At 37.3% G+C, this 19,539-nt stretch overlaps 1 protein-coding gene across 5 annotated transcripts in view; it reads right to left on the bottom strand.

The window, feature by feature from the left end:
* NAA25 (N-alpha-acetyltransferase 25, NatB auxiliary subunit) overlaps window positions 1-19,539 on the bottom strand; it is a 73,698-nt gene that overhangs the window by 6,485 nt on the left and 47,674 nt on the right. For 4 of the 5 annotated variants that reach the window (XM_060311080.1, XM_060311079.1, XM_060311077.1 and 1 more), the window contains 8 exons: window positions 19,095-19,246; window positions 18,430-18,555; window positions 14,117-14,360; window positions 13,567-13,690; window positions 12,097-12,162; window positions 10,083-10,180; window positions 8,204-8,314; window positions 2,823-2,984 (listed from right to left, as the gene is read on the bottom strand). In XM_060311080.1, the coding sequence (XP_060167063.1) occupies window positions 2,823-2,984; window positions 8,204-8,314; window positions 10,083-10,180; window positions 12,097-12,162; window positions 13,567-13,690; window positions 14,117-14,360; window positions 18,430-18,555; window positions 19,095-19,246 (1,083 nt within the window). The remainder of the gene's footprint in view (window positions 1-2,822; window positions 2,985-8,203; window positions 8,315-10,082; window positions 10,181-12,096; window positions 12,163-13,566; window positions 13,691-14,116; window positions 14,361-18,429; window positions 18,556-19,094; window positions 19,247-19,539) is intronic. The other variant, XM_030860512.2, reaches the window with a different exon arrangement.

The following is a 19,539-nucleotide window of genomic DNA, read 5'->3' on the forward strand; positions in this document are numbered from 1 at the left end:
TTTCCAATAAACTTTTTACTTTTCTTTACCTTCTGCCTCCTTGCCTGAATTCTTTCTTGCCAAGGCATGTAAGGACTAGGGACCCAGGCCCTAGCTGCTGGCCCCTGTGGTCCAGTGGTTAGGACTCCCAGTCTGGGAACTAAGATCTTGCTTCCTACTACTGCTCACTGCTGCTTGATGCAAGCTGCCGCTTACTACTGCCTGCGTCCGAAATCACCATGGGCTCTGGCTCTGCCAAATGACTCATGGTGCACCACACAATTCACTTTCCTGCCTCTGTGCTGTTGTCTGTGCCTCCTCCTGCTTGGGATTCCTTTCCTCCATTCCTGTCTGCCTGGTGAAAATTTATTAATCCTCAGATGTCCCCTTTCCAGTGAGACTCTTTTTGACTCACTCAGATTTCTGTGCCTATATCGTATCTCCAATTTAGTAATTTGTATGCATCGCTCTACAGCCAGACTCTCTACAGTAGGTCTTTGATCATTATATTTCTACAAGCTTTAAGCCCAACAATAGTGAGCTCAATAAATTTATATCTACTTATTGAAAATCTCAAAGATGTCCGGCAAAGCCCAACCACATGAAGCAATGTGACATCTGTCCAAGTGTGCAATCCTTAAGATTTTAAAAAATAGGTACTATAATTTCGAGTTCTTACTTTTCTATACTATTCACAAAAGGGGATGGGAGTTTAGAGCACAGAATGAGTTTGCATTTAATCTAAAAAGTCAAAAGTTAAACAGCTCCAAATCTACTACTATTAATTACCAGATCTCTTTATAGGTAAAAGGGGTCCAAAAGGACTAGCAAAGACCTTTTGGCATGCATGTGGGGGCGGAAGGCACATTCCTGCCCGGGATGTACCTGTTTGACAAGGATTTAATTACTAGGCCTTTACTGGGTAACCAAGTACCTGGAAGTCATAAAGGCTAATGGCAGACACAAATGTGTTTAAAGGTGATAGAGAAGAGGGAGAGGTGGAGGTGGTTCTGGATGGTGGGACTGGGAGGTGCTACTCTCTATTTTCTAATTCTCTTGTAACAAGCATACATTTTTGTCTGTAGAGAAACAGTGAAACACTACAGAGCAGTTAAAAGGAACAAGGTAGATAAGTTACTTATATGTAACGATCTCCTAGAGACTAAACAGAAAAACAAGAGACTAAACAATATGTATAATACGCTATCATTTGTGTTTAAAGGCAAGATGTGGGGGGGAGGGGCACGGTCATAACATACTTGCAAATGGGTTCTCTAACTCAGGAAGATTACACAAGAAATCATTGATAACAGCAGTTCCTTCTAAAAAGGGAACTAGGGAATGGGTTAGAATGGAAAGGAGGCAATTCACTGGATTTTCTTTCTTTACTCTGAATTTTTTTTTTTACCATGTACATATTTTACTTTTTAAAACAATGTAAGGCTTAAAAAAAGGAAGACAAAAATACTAAAGAATTAATAATCCATCAATCAGTACCTCTAATTACCACTGAAGTCTATATTCATTCTAGTGCACATAAGAAAGCAGTTGAATATATAGCTTAACTGGCTAAAACCAAACTTCTAGCCAACACTTGTCTGCTTTCTTTAATCAGTCTTTGGAAATGTTAAATGCTCTGAGCCCTTTCCCACAGTAAGCCCTTTTTTCAAAGTTCTAACATGTTGACATTTTACAAAAGAGGGGCTTACAACCTTTTAAAGCTGGTGTGCCAAGCAAGATTCCATTCACTCCCTTCCCTAGAAGGGCCTGGGTGGAGGTCTTAGGCTAGGATGATGCCTGCCCTCAGATTGCTGGATGAGCTTCCTCATCAGCAGAGGCTTAGGTCAAACTACTCAAGGAAAGCATTTCCTCATGATCGGAGTTTCATCACTGGAACAACTAGCCAGAATCAGGTGGCTCCACCATTGCTCTTCTGGCTCCTATCAAAATCCTAAACCTACTCCAAGCTGGTACATGTTAACTCACCTGACACCATTTGTTTGTTTTATTTAATTAACTTTTTTAAAAGAATCCACTTTTTTTTTTTTCTTGGTACGCGGGCCTCTCACTGTTGTGGCCTCTCCAGTTGCGGAGCACAGGCTCCGGACGCGCAGGCTCGGCGGCCATGGCTCATGGGCCTAGTCACTCCGCGGCATGTGGGATCCTCCCAGACCGGGGCACGAACCTGCGTCCCCTGCATCGGCAGGCGGACCCTCAACCACTGCGCCACCAGGGAAGCCCAAGAATCCACATTTTTAAAAGTGAGACTTTATCAGGGATTTTGCTAGCAGAATTTTAAGAAACCAGCCTAAAATAATGATCAGGAGAAAACTGACTAGTACCTTTGATTCCATACTTGTTTCCATTCCTTTTTGGCTGGCTTGCTCTGGCCTCATTATTACTGACATAATTAGTTCTGATGTCCAGCATCTTTCCTTTTCCATGTGATAACTGCTGGGCTGGCAAAGAAACCAGCCAATCCAACAGCAGGTAAGTTCTCAGTCAAGGAGATTGTCCCTGAATCTCAAAAGTATGGCTGGTTTCCTATGGTGCTCAAAACAGGGACAATACTAATTCTACTCTTCAACAATTCATCCGTTGTTTTCGTAGTAAAAGAACACCCCCAAAAATGTATTCAAAGGTGGAAAGCGGGAGGGGGGATGAAGGGAGAGGAGACACCACCACCACCAAGACCACAGCAAAAAACCAGTGCCAGGCACCTTCTAATCACAATTCCCATAAGGAGAGAATAATGAATTAAAAATTAACTTGTCCCTGTGATAACAATAAGAACACTTGAATATCTATATATAACTTATTGCTGATCAACTATAGTCTCTTACCATACAGTCTCTTACCACTGAGAGGGAAGTGTCTTCTAAAATAAGTTCTTCAAGTTTAAGTGCAATTAGATGTGTTTCAAGTCCTTTAATATGATCCACAACATTCGAAATTAAAGTCTGAAGCCCAGTAACATAGTCTTGGAAACTGGTAAAGACAGGTGGCTGGAAAAAAAGATTTTTAAAAAGTTGAAAGATTATCAAACGTATTTCTCCCATGCTATATCACATAAGATATACTAATTTCATGCTATAGCATTACTTAATTCTATTAATAGTAACAGGATGGGACTTCCCTGGAGATCCAGTGGTTAAGATTCTGCACTTCCACAGCAGGGGGCACGGGTTCAATCCCTGGTTGGGGAAATAAGATCCCACATGGTGTGTGGTGTAGTCCCCGCAAAAAAAAATAGTAACAAGGATAGATATAGTTTTGGATATTAAGAGAGTCTCTCAAACCAAGGTAAATTTAATAGCCACCAAATGCTAACTCAGTAATGATGACTTTTTTTCAGTGTGGTTTTATTTCACTCTGGGGAAGTAGAGGTGAAAAAACAAATAAAAAATCTTAGTTGGTCATTATTCAACTTCAGGTTGGGAATCTCCTAGAACACTAAAGGAGATGAGAAGAACCAAGTCTTCATTTCTTCTCTTTATGTCTTTGAGATTTCCTCTAATGTTAATAACAGAAACAGAAATTCTAAATTCTAATGGAAAAAATGATGGGTGACAACAATCAAGAAAATTCTGAAAAAGAGCCGTTAAGGGGAACTTGCCCTAATAGATATTAGGGTATATTATAAAGTTACATCAAATCCCGATGGGACTGGCATATAAGTAAATTGACAAAGACTGAAAGAACACAAATCCCAAGATAGAGCAAAGAATATAAAGGAATTTAAATAGTTACCTTTCAAAACAGTGGTTTTCAAGTGGATGAATGGTACTGAATAGCTAGCTAGACATATTGTGAAATATAAAATAAATAAAATAATAAATAACAAAATAAATTCCAGACAGATTTAAATACTTAAATTTTTTAAAAAAATCCATCGACGCACCAGAAGAGGATTTAGGTAGTGGCTTTTGCGATCATAAATTGAAAAGGTCTTTCTAAACATAATACTAACCTAAGAACTGTTAAAAAAAATCTTGGGGGAGGGGCAATAGGTGGGTGGGGGAGTGGGAGGTACAAACTACTGGGTTAAGATAGGCTCAATGACGTATTGTACAACATGGGGCATACAGCCAATATTTTGTAATATCTGTAAATGGAAAGTAACCTTTAAAAATTATACAAGAACTAAAAAAAATTTTTTAATCACCATACATTTGGAAATTATTGAATAGCACCTAAACAAAACAATGGTCAAAGAATAAATCACAAGAAGTATTAGAAAAAAATGTTTGCTATGTCAGATGAAGATATGAAGTACCAAATTTGTGGGATAAACATAAAGTGGTGATTAGCAGCAAATTTGGAGTCCAAATCCCATTAGAAAAAGGATAAAACCATAAAACCAATGATCTAAGCATTAATTCAAAGGAGTTAGGCATGACAAAAAATCTTATTTTTTAAAAACTACTATACTGACAAAAAAATCACTCAAGTTAAAAGACATGTCAAACTGAAAAAAACTGCATCATATATGAAAAAGGATTGTGTTAACACTACTATGTTAAGAGTCTAATAGCTCAAAACGTATCAATGGAAAAAATACTACCACCACAATAGGAAACTTGGGCAAAGACAGAAACAATATCAAAGAAATCCCAGCAGTGATACAATTTAAAAAACAGATAAACACAAGAAACCTAGCCAATCAACTAGTTAAGGCCAGCTTTTCACTCAAGAAGTCTTCTTTGAAGGTGCAACATCAATAGAATTTTTTTAACGCAAATTGGAAAAAGGAGAGTACCAATGTTTGCCTATCAAATGGGTAAGGATACAGACACACCACACCACTGGGGAATGTAAAAACAGGTAACTCCAGCTTTTTGAAAGTTCGCTTCACGCCACTTAGCTTTCACGAAAGACCTACATTAGTACCTGTTTTGGCTAACCAAAAGAAATCCAAAGAGGATTTTTGCTTTCACAGGAAAAAGGCAGCGAAAAGCGTTTGCAGCAAGCTGTTACAGAAGCAGCGCACACCCTTAGCAGCAAGAGTGGCACCGGAAGTGCCACTCAACATCAAGCCGCCACAGCGGTGAACTATGTCTGTAAGCATCTGTGCTTTATCTCAATTTAATTTGTGCATCCATTGTCCTAAGGTAATTGCTTCTTCCCTTTATGCCACCTGGGCTTACGAAAGGTTTCAAAGGAATGCTATACTTCTGGATAGCAGGGAAACCTGTATACATAGTAATGTCAGATCTAAGAGATAGCCTAAGGAAATCATATTATAAATTCATCTTGTGTTTGTCCTTTTTTTTTTTTTTTTTTTTTGCGGTACGCGGGCCTCTCACTGCTGTGGCCTCTCCCGCTGCAGAGCACAGGCTCTGGACGCGCAGGCTCAGCAGCCATGGCTCACAGGCCCAGCCGCTCCGCGGCACGTGGGATCCCCCCGGACTGGGGCACAAACCCGCCCCCCTGCATCGGCAGGCGGACTTTCAACCACTGCGCCACCAGGGAAGCCCTGTCCATATTTTAATAGCAGCACTATTTATAATATTAAAAGAAAATCAGAACTAAACATTCAACAATGGGAATAAGTTATGATATATTAATATAACAGGATAGTACATAACCATTAAAAGTAATGAGATACATCTATATTTGCTGAAATGAAGAGATGTCTAAGATACCCTATTAAGTGAAAACAAAAACAAATAGCAAAGTTGCAGAACTTTCTACAGAGCATGATTCTGGTTTGTATGCAGTGGCTATCTCTGTTTGCTGGGAAAACGGGTGATCTTCACTTTATTCATATATTTAGGTTACACTGACAATCAGAAAAATAGGCGGCTATTCTCATTTTTGGAAATTAGAAAAGCAATAACTACAAAAACTCTCACAAAATTCAAATACCAAAAGCTATTGACAAGTACTAGGAGTGTAGGTTTTCATTAGAAGAGAAAGTAATCACACAACTCTGATCAATTCTTTCAAACTGCACTCATGGTCTGTTAAATTATCTTGGACAAAGTGAAGGAGAGAAATGAATGAATGGCAACACTCAGGACAAGTGTCAAATCTAAAATTGTTACTGAATTGTGCAGGAAGTTAATATTACTAATAAATCCATCAACATTTTCAAACGACAATGTTACTATATTCCTACAGTGAACAAAAATCTTCCATTAATAATAAGATAAATTCGAACATTAACAAAACAGCATGCCATTAGAGAATAAATCCTAAACATTGTTCCTTATGAAAAGGATATAAATTATGTTAATGTTTTACACATGCAAAAATTAAATCAGTTAAGATGGGAGGAAACTCCAAAATTGAATACAAACAGAAATAGATGAATCTTATTTACATCACACTAATATAATCTGAGTTTTTAATTCCAGTGCTTTTACAGAGTACCTCAACTGTCTACATTCACTGGAACATATTCTAAGGACAAAAAAGAAATGCAAAAATTTGAACTTTATTTAGTGGGTTTGTTATTGGAACTGGTAGTGGAACCAATGTACTAATTCCAAAACTATTTAGTATTTATTGTAAAACAGCAAATGAATAAATATATTGATGCTGTTGGGAACCATGGTTCTTACTCTGAAAAGAAAACTACAAATATGGAATGAGGGAAGGAATGGAAGGAAGAACACTGATATTGGACTAAAACTGGAGGTATCAGTAAGAATTAATTATTTAAAACTCTGTGTGTGTGTGTGTGTGTGTGTGTGTGTGCATGTGTGTGTGTGTGTGTGTGTGTAAATAAATTTCCTGTCTCTCTTCATGGCCATTAACTAGAAACAGTAAAACTCTAATAGCAATTAGTATACCTAACAACTAGATCTTGGTATTTTGAATACCATTCCCCATAAAGGAACCAGGGTTCATTGAAAAAAATGACTGATTTCAGTTCAGTGGGTGAGTACAAAGTGCTTGGAGCATTTTTGTTGTTTCAGACAGTAAGGGCTCAAAGACCAATGTTCAAGGACGGGAACCAGCTTAAAGTGGCTCCCATTAGCCAAATCTGTGCATCCAAAAGAAAATGATGATAATGGTTTACAAGGTAAATTTAAAAAAGAATGAGTCCACAGTGATACTAAAATAGTGATATTAAAAATATACAGCTCTATTTTTACAGAATGCCAGTTAATAAATGATAAATGATTGGTAGAATTTTTTTAAATCACCATTGTGGAACCACCAAAGAAATAAATGATTCATGCAAGTTAGACTAACAATGGATGTTAAAACCAGTGGGTGAAAGGCTGGTGGGGAACAGAATATTCAGAGTCTCAAAGCATCATCTCACAGATTAATTACACGGGGAGGAAAGACACTCTTACAATAAAGAAATCCGGCAGACACTTCCTTTATCAAATAATTAAACCTGAAATTATCAATAATGGGACATAACAACATTAGTGCCTCCTAATTTAACTGCTAAAAAGGACACAGCATCTATGTTTAACCTAAATCTATGGAAACAATTAGCCAAATCCAGACTGTGGGATAGTCTACCAAAAACCTTGCTAGACTTTTCAATAATAAAGACAAACAAAAGCTAAGGAAGTACGCTTGATGAAAGAAAGGTACAGAGAAATGACAACTAAAAGCTGTGTCAGATCCTTAGTAGGATTCTAGTATTTTGAAAAAGACTATATAGGATGTAACTGGGATAACAAGGAAAAGGTTAATATGGACATTATAATATTATTGTATCAATTTTAAATATCTTGAGTATAAAAATATCTTGAGTATTATGGTTTTGTAGGAGACTGCCCCTGTTCTACCCTGGTGTGTTAAGTATCACAGTCTGTACTTTTCTTTCAAATGGTTCAACAAATGGGGGTGGGGGAGGTAGAGAATGAGAGAGAGAGAGAGAGAGAGAGAGGAGAGAGGGAGGGGGAGAGGGAGAGGGAGAGGGAGAGGGAGAGGGAGAGGGAGAGGGAGAGGGAGAGGGAGAGGGAGAGGGAGAGGGAGAGGGAGAGGGAGAGGGAGAGGGAGAGGGAGAGGGAGAGGGAGAGAGAGATAAAGCCAATGTGGCAAATTGTTAACAAGTGGTGAATCTAGGTAAGGATGTCTGGGTGTCATTATACTAGTCTTTCAGCTTTTCTGCAGGTGTATATTTTTTTTTAAAAGCTGGGGAGAGAAAAGGAATGCATATTGGGTCCTATGATCTCTTACAAAATGCAGGAAAACAGTGAAAAGAAAAGGCAGCATGCAGCCAGATTGTTACTTGTGTTTTCTCTGTTATTACCATGATGATGCTGGTTTCTTTTTTCTTCTTCTTCTTTTTCTGTAAATTTAATTTGTATGGTCGCAGGACACTCTCACAGTAACTGGACACCCAAAGGATAATAGAAATAGTCTGAAAGAGGAAAAATTGCAAATTCATCAATAAGGATTACACTCAAGATATCTATCAATAACAAAGATTATGAACTATACAAATTCTATGCAAACAGCTCTTCTATGCAAATCTCTTCAAGTTCTCTTGTAACTCTCCACTCTCTAATTTCTACAATCACCACACTGATCCAGGTCTTCTTCATCTCCCACTCAGAATACTGTCTTTATTCTTTCTTCTGGCTCTCCCAGCTCTAAACTCATCCTCTACTCCAGTGGTCCCCAACCTTTTTGGCACCAGGGACTGGTTTCGTGGAAGACAATTTTTCCATGGACGGGGGGATGGTTTGGCGATGATTCAGGCTCATTACGTTTATTGTGCACTTTATTTCTATTATAATAACACTGTAATATATAATGAAATAATTATACAACTCACCATAATGCAGAATCAGTGGGAGCCCTGAGCTTGTTTGTTCACTTGCCACTCACTGATAGGGTTTTGATATGAGTCTGCAAGCAACTGATTTATTATGGTCTCTGTGCAGTCAAACCTCTCTGCTCATGATAATCTGTATTTGCAGCCACTCCCCAGTGCTAGTATCACTGCCTCAGCTCCACCTCAGATCATCAGGCATTTAGATTCTCATGCGGAGCACGCAACCTAGATCCTACAGTTCACAGTAGGGTTCGCGCTCCTATGAGAATCTAATGCCGCTGCTGATCTGACAAGAGGCAGAGCTCAGGCGGTAATGCAAGTGATGGGGAGCAGTTGTAAACACAGACGAAGCTTCGCTCACCTGCTGCTCACCTCCTGCTGTACGGCCCAGTTCCTAACAGTCTGTTAACAGACTGGTTAACAGTCCGTGGCCCGGGGGTTCAGGACACCTGCTCTACTCAGCCCAATTTTCTTTCACTTCCTTGCAGGAGATGGGGATCCATTAACATCCTTTTCACTGAAGTGAAAAGTCCAAATTCCTAGGTATGGAATCCAAAGGTTCTGTAAAATATGCCTCTCCCCACCCACCTCTCCATCCAGGTAAGATACTGCCTCACCTACAAACCTTAAATTGTGTATGAAGAAATCTCCCCAGTTGGTCAGCACATATTCTCCTTTGAATTAAGTTAGGTGTTTACACGTCTTCACCTATGCTACAGTGTATTCATGTACATATATACACGCAATTATTTCTCATTCACTCATTAAGTATCTCTTAGGCACTTAAAATGTCACCAAAACAGAGAATATTGCCTTCAGGAAGCTTACAGACTAGTAGAAAAAGAAAGTAAATAAACATGTGACAAAATAAACGGAAAAAAGATAATGGATTATGAGTGTTTGTGATCCTTCTTTCTCTCTCTGGCTAAAAGAAAAAAAGTGTTTTGCTACATCAGCTCCTGGATTCTCTTTCATAATGCAGAATCTCAGCAATTAGTGAACAGCAGCAACAAATTTAGAAAGCTGGCAGAATTAACTTAAACTACATGATAGTTGAGTCAAAAAGGAAAATGAACAGAAGAGAGCTAGATTTGCAGTGAATCTGAGGAATCTTTAAAGATTTGTAAAGCAAATTTCAAGAAGTTTTACCCTAACATTATGAATGAAATTCTCCTGATACCCTTGGAAGGAATTAGTTCAGAAAACTGAAATTGCTTTTCAATTAACAAAAGGTGGGAGTGAAGGGTTAAATTACAGGCATAAGGTGCCTATTACCTGTTCATTTTTGAAAAATTAATCCTGCATACAATTAAGGAAAACTGAGTTTTTCACAAAGAGAACAAAAACATACCTCAACCAAGAAGACTAGATTTTCTAAAAGAGTAGGATGTGTTTTCAAGTTACCATCTTTAACTTCTAAGAGATCACCTTTACATTTACTAAAGACATCTGAAAACAGAAAAATAGTTTATGGTTTTATTCAGCTTTTATTTCAATGTTATTTTTAGGAACACAATGCACAATCTAATAAAGAATAAGCAAATATAAAGACTTAACCCAGAAAGCTCCCCCACCCCAATGAAACAAACACCAAAGAATATCTGTTTTAAGCTCTTTATTTTATTTTATTTTATTTATTTATTGTTTTTGGCTGCATTGGGTCTTTGTTGCTGCCCTCAGGCTTTCTCTAGTTGTGGCGAGCGGGGACTACTCTTCGTTGCAGTGCGCAGGCTTCTCATTGCAGTGGCTTCTCTTGTAGTGGAGCACAGGCTCTAGGCGCGCGGGTTTCAGTAGTTGTGGCACGTGGGCTCAGTAGTTGTGGCTCGTGGGCCCTAGAGCGCAGGCTCAGCAGTTGTGGCTCATGGACTTAGCTGCTCCGCAGCATGTGGGATCTTCCTGGACCAGGGCTTGAACCTGTGTCCCCTGCATTGGGAGGCAGACTCCCAACCACTGTGCCACCAGGGAAGCCCTATTTTAAGCTCTTTAAAAAGCCACACAACTACTGCTCTATTGTCTTCAAAACATAAAAGGCAGACTTATAAATTATATATTCTAGGGTCTAAACACCAGCTACGGGGACTTCCCTGGTGGTCCAGTGGTTAAGACTCCACACTTCCAGTGCAGGTGGCCTGGGTTAATCCATGGTCAGGGAACTAGATCCCACATGCACGCCGCAATTAAGAGTTCACATGCCACAACTAAGGAAGTCCACGTGCTGCAACTAAGGAGCCTGTGAGCCACAACTAAGGAGGCTGCCTGCCGCAACTAAGACCCAGCGCAACCAAATAAATAAATAAATAATTTTTAAAAAATAAATAAAATAAAATATGGGATAACTGTTTAAAAAATAAATAAACACCAGCTACGCCTTTCCAGAGATAGGCCATTGGCACAATAAAAATAAGACTTCAAGTGGATGGTTTAAAAGAACTTGTGCCATTATAGACTAAAAGACCAATGTGCATGGTAGAAATGCACCTTCATAACAAGTACCAGGTTTTATTCTCATAATCCTGATCATCTTTTAATTCTCAGTCTTCATTTGAGCAACAAAATAAAAAGACTTTTTAGGCTCCTAAAAAGAAAGACCCTTATAGATTTAAAATGCACAATAATCTATAATGGAAAAGAATCTGAAGCTGTACACCTGAAACTAACACAGTATTGTAAATCAACTATAGTTAAATAAAATAATAATAATTTTTTTAAGTATTTGAGAGAGTTAAAAGAAAATGCATATGTATATTCTTTACCAAATAATTTCATTGCTAGGAATTTAACCCCAAGGAAATACTCAAATAAGTACCCAAACAATTGTGTCCCAAGATATTTATGTCATCATTGTTATGCATAATATATTATGTACTCAGAGCATATAAATAAATCTGGTACACTGATACAATACTGTGGAATATTATGCAGCCCTTAAAACAAATGGGGTGTGTATATAACTGTCATGGTAAAATGTCCAAGATAACAAATAATTAAAGCCAGAAAAGCATGTATTATACCTTTTCATATATTTTTTTTAAAAATCACTACTATGTATTTCCATACACACACATATGACTGTTTAGGTGGTATGTAGAAATACAGACTGCAAAGTGCCAACAGCATGTACCTACTTACTTCTGCAGGAATGGGGCTGGGAAAGGGGAAAAGACCATACCCACTTGTGTACTGTTTTACAATAGGTGTCTACTACTTTTGTAATCAAAACTTTTTAAAGTTAGAAACAAAGTCTTTAAAAATACCAAAAACGTGTGTATTATTATTTTTCAAAACCTCTTGCAAGTTTCTATGAAAAAATGAGCTATTGTCAGACAATCAGATACAATATGGGAATCCACAGTAAGACCACTTACCTTTTAACTGTTCTAGTAAAGACTTAAGACTATTCTCTACTCGCTCCTGGATCTCCATTGTATCCTCTAAAATTGAAACACAATGAAAAACTTTCAATTCAATTTTTAGTAAGATAAAGAAGCAAGACCAATACCTGGAAGCATAGGCAAGGACATTTTGTTTTCTCTTAAGACCCACAGGCCTCTAAATTCCATTACTGAGAGAAAGATGAAGGACAGGAAAAGGAGAAAAGGAAAGAGAAAGGGAAAGAAAAAAGGCAAAGAAAGGTATTAATTACTGTTCTGCCAAAAGCACTACCTAAGATTCTCTAGGAGGACCAGAAATCTATGTGTTTCAAATACTCTAAATGACAGGATCCACAAGCCTTATGACTTGTGAAAAACAAAACACAAACAAAAAAACATGACCTATATGGTATTTGTGACTCTCGCTGGGTTGACAGCTTAGAAAAAAATCCTTTCTCTACGAAGTTTAGGCCTTCGTCTTTCTTTTTTTTAATATTTATTTATTTATTTTGGCCGCACCAGGTCTTTGTTGTGGCATGCGGGATCTTTAGTTGCAGCATGCAGACTTCTTAGTTGTGGCATGCAAACTCTTAGTTGCGGCATGCATGCAGGATCTAGTTCCCCAACCAGGGATCAAACCCCGGCCCCCTGCATTGGGAGCACAGAGCCTTACCCACTGGACCACCAGGGAAGTCCCTAGGCCTTCATTTTTAAGTAAAGAATTTAATCTGATACAAATGAAGTTATTTATAAAACAGAAACAGACTCACAGACATAGAAAACAAATTTATGGTTATCAAAGGGGAATGAGGGAGGGATAAATTAGGAGTTTGGGATTAGCAGATACAAACTACTAGACATAAAACAGATAAACAACAAGGTCCTACTGCATAGCACAGGGAACTATATTCAGTATCCTATCATAAACCAGAATGGAAAAGAATATGAAAATACATGTATATATATACAGGTATAACTGAATCACTTTGCTGTACACCAGAAACTAACATAACATTGTAAATCAACTATACTTCAATTTAAAAAAAATTTTTAAATGAATGAATGAAAAGAATTCAACTTGAAATCCAACAATATTTCAACAAATCAAGGATTTCTTCAACTTTTGGCCCTAAAAAATGATTTTAAATATGGAACAGACTTAAAACAAAAGTGGGAAAATGAGGGAAAGGGAGTGAGCAGCATTTAGAGGTGCGGGGGTGGGGTGTGGGGGGCGCAGCAGGGCGGATTAAAAAAAAATATGGAATGGACTTAAGCTTCTAAACATTATTTTGTAAACTGTTTAATGGACTTTCTTGTATAGCAAACCAGAGATTCCAGAACAGCTTCCACCTCCCATCTCCTCCAAATTTTTCCAAATATGTGAGGTTATAGATATTTTGTTGCATTTACTAAGTTTTCAGTGACAAAGACGCTGTAAACATACTCATGCAAGTATACACTTACCTAAACCATTGATGTCCAGCTCATAAATATCACTAACAAGATAAAAAGAGCTGGTCTGACACTGAGAACAGCCAGAATTAAAGAATCCAGCCATTCTGGTAGGTACAGGACCAAGGAAAGGATACTGGAAAGGAAAAAAAGTTCTTTAAATGTTCTTTAAATCCACTGAAATTTAAATTCATAAAATACAAAATGAGAAAACAAGGAACTGGATAAAAATCTATCTCCATGATTAAGTTACAAAGCACTGATCAGCAAGCTAATAATAACCAAATCATTATGGTGAAAACAGAAACGCTGTATTAATTTGTTGACAGGTATTAAAAAGTTTACCATCACAAAAATCTATTTTGCTTTTCCTCACTATCCAATTTGGATACTGAGGAAGCATCTGCAATTCCCCAAGTTTAAAAAGTTTGTCTTTTTCCTGTAGATGCCATAAAGTGGGACAAAATACTGTTCTTTACTACTCACCCATCCCCAATTCCTATTTTCAAAAAGACAGTCACATATTATTGCAGCTTTGATTGTAAATACGCACTGATGATACCTGAATGTCCTTCTCAATAAATCGCTTTCCCGTCTCCAGGGCCACCTCCAGCTGTTGAAGGAGCAAACGGAAAATATCAATCCGGGAGGATACTCCATTCTCAGTGGTCTTCTCTGAGTTCTCTGGCCCAACAGAATGGTTAAGACTTGGAAGTCCACTGATCAGCCTCAAGGTTAAGGAACGGATTCTTAACCACATTGTCTCCTCCTCCAAGGAAAGTTTCTTATGTTCTTCAGAAACATCCCTTAAAAAGAAACATCCACAAACCATCCATTTTATTCATGTTAACTTTAAAGCTTTCAAAGTTCACTTTCATCAGTCAAGACGCCTTTGAATGGTCTCAGCTGTCATTTAATAGCTGAATGATCTTGGACAAACCAAAACAGTTCAAGTCCCCATTTCGGTATCCATAAAATGGGAAAGATAACCTACCTAACAGGTCGTTTTCCCCTCACATGAGATTCATTTTTCTGATGATAAAATACATAATATAAAAAATTCAAATGACAGAAAAGTAAAAAAAGTAAAAGGAAAACGGGACCTGATAACCAAGAACCCACAATATATATATATTTTTTAACCACCAAAATGGTTTTATTTTTGACTGCCAACATGCACAACAATGCATTACTTTGGTTTCCTTAAACATTACTTAAGTACGCATTAGAAATATATGTTTACATTTAAGAAATGTAACACATTAAAAAACTCCTCCATAAACAAATTCTTTCTCAATATATTTTCCTGCTTTGTTTCACACATAAATAACATAATCTACAAAGTAATAAATAAAACTATTAACTCTTATGACCTAAAAGTATATACAAATTTTGGAACCTGACAAGAATGTCCTTTATCTGATTTTATATAAATAACAACATGCAGTATTTGCAATGTTTTTTAATTAAATGAATGACTTATAATCAAAACTTTTATTTTCTCCCAACCAGTTCTCCCTATAATAGACCTTCAGTGTACTTGGTAAAGATGTCATGTATTTAAAAAGTCAAAGTGGTCAAAAGACTAGATTTTTAAAATAGAACAGAAGCTTGCCATTAAATATTATTAAGCCTTATTAAAATCACTTCTGTTTGTCTGAAGAACAAAAAATGTTCCCAAAGAGTATATGCTTGTACTATCTTTTTTTTCCTTTTTTTTAAAATTTTTGGCTGCGCCCCGCAGCATGTGCACCCCTCACCAGGGATCAAACCCGCACCCCCTGCATTGGAAGGTGGAGTCTTAACCATTGGACCTGATTTCCAGGTAAGTCCCTATACTATCATTTAAATGGAAGCTAACAAAGTCTTAAAAAAATCAGATTAAATTTGTATTAGTCTTGGGAGAAATATTCCACTGAGATTCTGTTATAGGAACAGAATCCATGCTATCCTAAGTTTTCTAAAATTTATTTTGAACCATCACTTCAATTAGTTAAAACTTTCAGGGTAAAAATGACACATAAAAACGATCTTAGAAAGGCATATTTAGAATTCCTGATACAGAACACTTGATTATTTAGTTTTTGTTTAATGACTGGAAATCTTTATTCCTTCAGAAAATAATAACATTATTTGTTGAGTGATACCATCTATTTAGTGATTTACTAGATAACCACTCAAGGTATATTAAGTAAGCACTCAAATTATTTTTATGTAACAAAAGTAAAAAACACTTTTCATGTTGGAATTGTTTCATTATGCATTATTATTTTTAAGGCCGTGATTTACAGAGTATAAAAATTAGAAAGAAAAACATTCTCAATTAATATTCTCACTAAATTTAGATGATTCAAATGATAAATAATAGTAAGCTAAGCACTGTCACTAGATTTTAAATTAGATTTTAAAACCTAAGTTTCTAAGTTTCATTTTCAATCAATACAAATATGATCTGCTTCACACTATTAACTGCCAGTCAAACTTTATGTTTAAAAAAACTAAATATTCTTTGTTAAAGAGCAGTTTACAACAAATGTTTTTCCATGCTCTTATAAAAAAAGATTCTGATATGCATAATGAATCTAAGTCAAAATCCACAAATGGTAGCCAAAATTGTCAACTTTCAGCCTAACACAACATAAATCCAGTTATTCTGCATAAACAATTCAAAATTAAAGTTTATAACGGAGGGCTTCCCTAGTGGCGCAGTGGTTGAGAGTCCGCCTGCCGATGCAGGGGACACGGGTTCGTGCCCCGGTCCGGGAAGATCCCACATGCCGCGGAGCGGCTGGGCCCGTAAGCCATGGCTGCTGAGCCTGCTCGTCCGGAGCTTGTGCTCCGCAACGGGAGAGGCCACAACAGTGAGAGGCCCGCGTACCGCAAAAAAAAAAAAAAAAAAAAAAAAGTTTATAAGGGAAATGTCAACAACTCATAACTACAATATTACTACTGATGGAGAACCCACAATATTAACATGCTTGGTATAGATCCTTTCAGACTTTTGCAATACGATATACGAAAATGAACTACAAATATTTATGTAATATACTTTAAACAGATAAAATGGGTTCACAGTGTTTATACTATTTTGCAAACTGCATCTTTTTATGACAGTGTGTACAGAAAACAGTTAACACAGGGCTTGCCTTGTGGTGCAGTGGTTAAGAATCTGCCTGCCAATGCAGGGGACATGGGTTTGAGCCCTGTTCTGGGAAGATCCCACATGCCACGGAGCAACTAAGCCTGTGCACCACAACTACTGAACCTGTGCTCTAGAGTCCATGAGCCACAACTACTGAGCCTACGTGCCGCAACTACTAAAGCCTGCGTGCCTAAAGCCCGTGCTCCACAACAAGAGAAGCCATGACAGTGAGAAGCCTACTCACTGCAACCAAGAGTAGCCCCCACTCACCACAACTAGAGAAAGCCCACACACAGCAACGAAGACCCAACACAGTCAAAAATAAAACAAACAAATAAATAAATAAATAATCCCCCCACCAAATATTCTTTAAAAAAAAAAAGTTAACATAGCAACCGTGAGGCTATTATCTTCAGAAGGGCCTACTTGCAAGGTTGGCCCTTGTCTGATGTCTGGGAACCTAGCAGGCCAACCATTCCCTAAATGACAAGAGTGGCTCACCTGCCTAGATTGTTCATACAAATTATGTGGTTAAGGGTGAACAGTGCTTTCCTTCTGGGAGTCTGAAATATTGGTACATGCTAGATAGACTGAGGGTGCCTACATCACCAGCCGATGAAAACCTTGGGCACCAAATCTTTAATGGGCTTCTCTGGGCAGAAATATTGCACAGAAATACCGCATTTTTTGCTGCTGGAAAAAGGAGCACACGCTCAGTATATTCCTTCACAGGAGGGAGAGAACACTGCAAGTTTGTGCATGGAGTTTTCTGAACTCCACCTGTATGTCTTTCCCTTTGCTGATCCTATCATGTATCCTTTTGTTATAAAACAACTTAGTTGTGAGTCCAACTACATGTAGAATCCCATGAGTCCTGGCAAATCACTGAATGTAGTCTTGGCAGCCCCCAAATTACAGCATATTCAGAACTACCTTCTATACATGTCTCTGCATACTTGTGCACTTATTCCTTAGTTTCCACTTTCCTAGAAGTGGTTCTCCTGAATTAAATGGTACACAGCCTTTTCAATCTTGATACATATAACTAAAATTCCCTATAGAAAGGTTATATAAATTTTACTGCCATATAAACTCACAACAACCACTTTCCCATAACCTAGCTGAGAACAAGGATTAATCTTTTTTTATGGGATAGGTTAAATCTTCGTCTGATAGATTAAAATACAAATCTTTATTGCTGTAAAGTACATTTCTTTAATTTCCTATTAAACCCTTTGCCCCATTTGTTTTTCATTTATCTTCTTCTTATTGATTTATTGAGTTCTCTGTATATGTGAAGGATATTAATATATATGAAGAAATTTACCAATTTACCAGATACCTCTAGAACTTGTTAACAAATTTACTTCTATATAGAAGACTAATATTTACAGGTCAAATCCTTTGTTTCCAGATCTGATGTAATGCTGAGAAAGACTGTCCCAACCATTTAAAAATATTTTTTATATTTTCTTCTAAGTTTTAACATATAATCTTTAATCCATCTGGAATCTGTTTTCATGTATGCTGTGAAGGAGGAATTAACTTTTAGATTAACCAGTAATCTCAACATAGGGGTGAGGTTTTCTTTTCTTCCTTTGGCTTACCTATATTTTCTGATCCCTACAATAAAAATGTTATTATATATACATAATATATAATATAATATATAAAACTCTTAAATTCATCTTGATTCTTTAAAAATAAATTGCTTGGGGTTAAATTCAAGTTACCTGTCTTTTGGATCCCAGCTAAAGAAAACATTTAAGTCTCTGTTGTCTCGCAAGGCTTCCCATGGAATGTCATCTTCTTCTGGCCGAAGATTCATTGACTTTATACTTTCTGCTAAGCTGGTTGATCTGTGATAATGAAAATTTATTTAAGTATTATTCAATAATAAAATAGTCATGAAAACATGTTAGCCAGGACTTTGTTTTACTAGAAAGAGAGAAAAGGAAAGAGTGAAGGAAGAAAGGAAGGCTTTATTTAATATTAGGAAGTAAAAGCTCATATAACGTGAAATAGAACCAAGCACTGGTTCTGGCCTGCTACACAGCAAAAGAAAGGCATCTGGAGGCCCAACCAAAATAAAGTTCATCAGCATTAATTCCTGAAATCCCATGTTTGCAGGGTATGGGGAAGCTTGTAAACATAATATGGGCCAGGGATGATGACCATGGCCTAGCTGGTTTCTGTATGGAACCTGGGATGGTGCTGGCAGTACCCTATCATTCCCCATGACAGGCACCTTCCCCTTTCTTCCCTGTCCCCTCCTACATTTTTTTTTCCCCATTTTTCTTTAGCTTAAGCCCGCTAATGACACCCATGAGGCCCATTAATGGCTCTCAGCATCTGATCTAATCTCTTAGTTCCTTATTAGCTCTTGTGCAATACTTACACATTTGCTTCAAGTAGAAGGTCTAACAACATCCGTTCAGTACGGACTTGTGCAAAATGAAGAGAATTATTCAGCCTGTTCCTAAAAGCGATAAACTCTGGGATCTTCTCAAATGCACCATATTTGTAAGCTTGAATAATATATTCTGAGGTCTGGGAAGGAAAGACATCACCTTGGTATAAACATTTCACATGTCAGGTAACGAAGACATACCTTGCCAGACAAAACAAAACAACACTCAAACTAAAATTAAGATGTTGAATCTAATCTTTAAAGTTCTTGGTCACCAAACAGAATATCAGCTTTTAAAAATGATATTTTTCTTCTATCCTATACTGGAGTCAAATGTCTTCTTCAGTAATATTACTACTAATAATATTTAGCTGCTGCTACCACCATGTATACTTTCTCCTAGCAGTTATGTTCATTTCAACAGGACTGAAGG

The sequence above is a fragment of the Globicephala melas genome, chromosome 13 (assembly GCF_963455315.2).
Source record: "Globicephala melas chromosome 13, mGloMel1.2, whole genome shotgun sequence".
NCBI classification, from domain to species: domain Eukaryota; kingdom Metazoa; phylum Chordata; class Mammalia; order Artiodactyla; family Delphinidae; genus Globicephala; species Globicephala melas.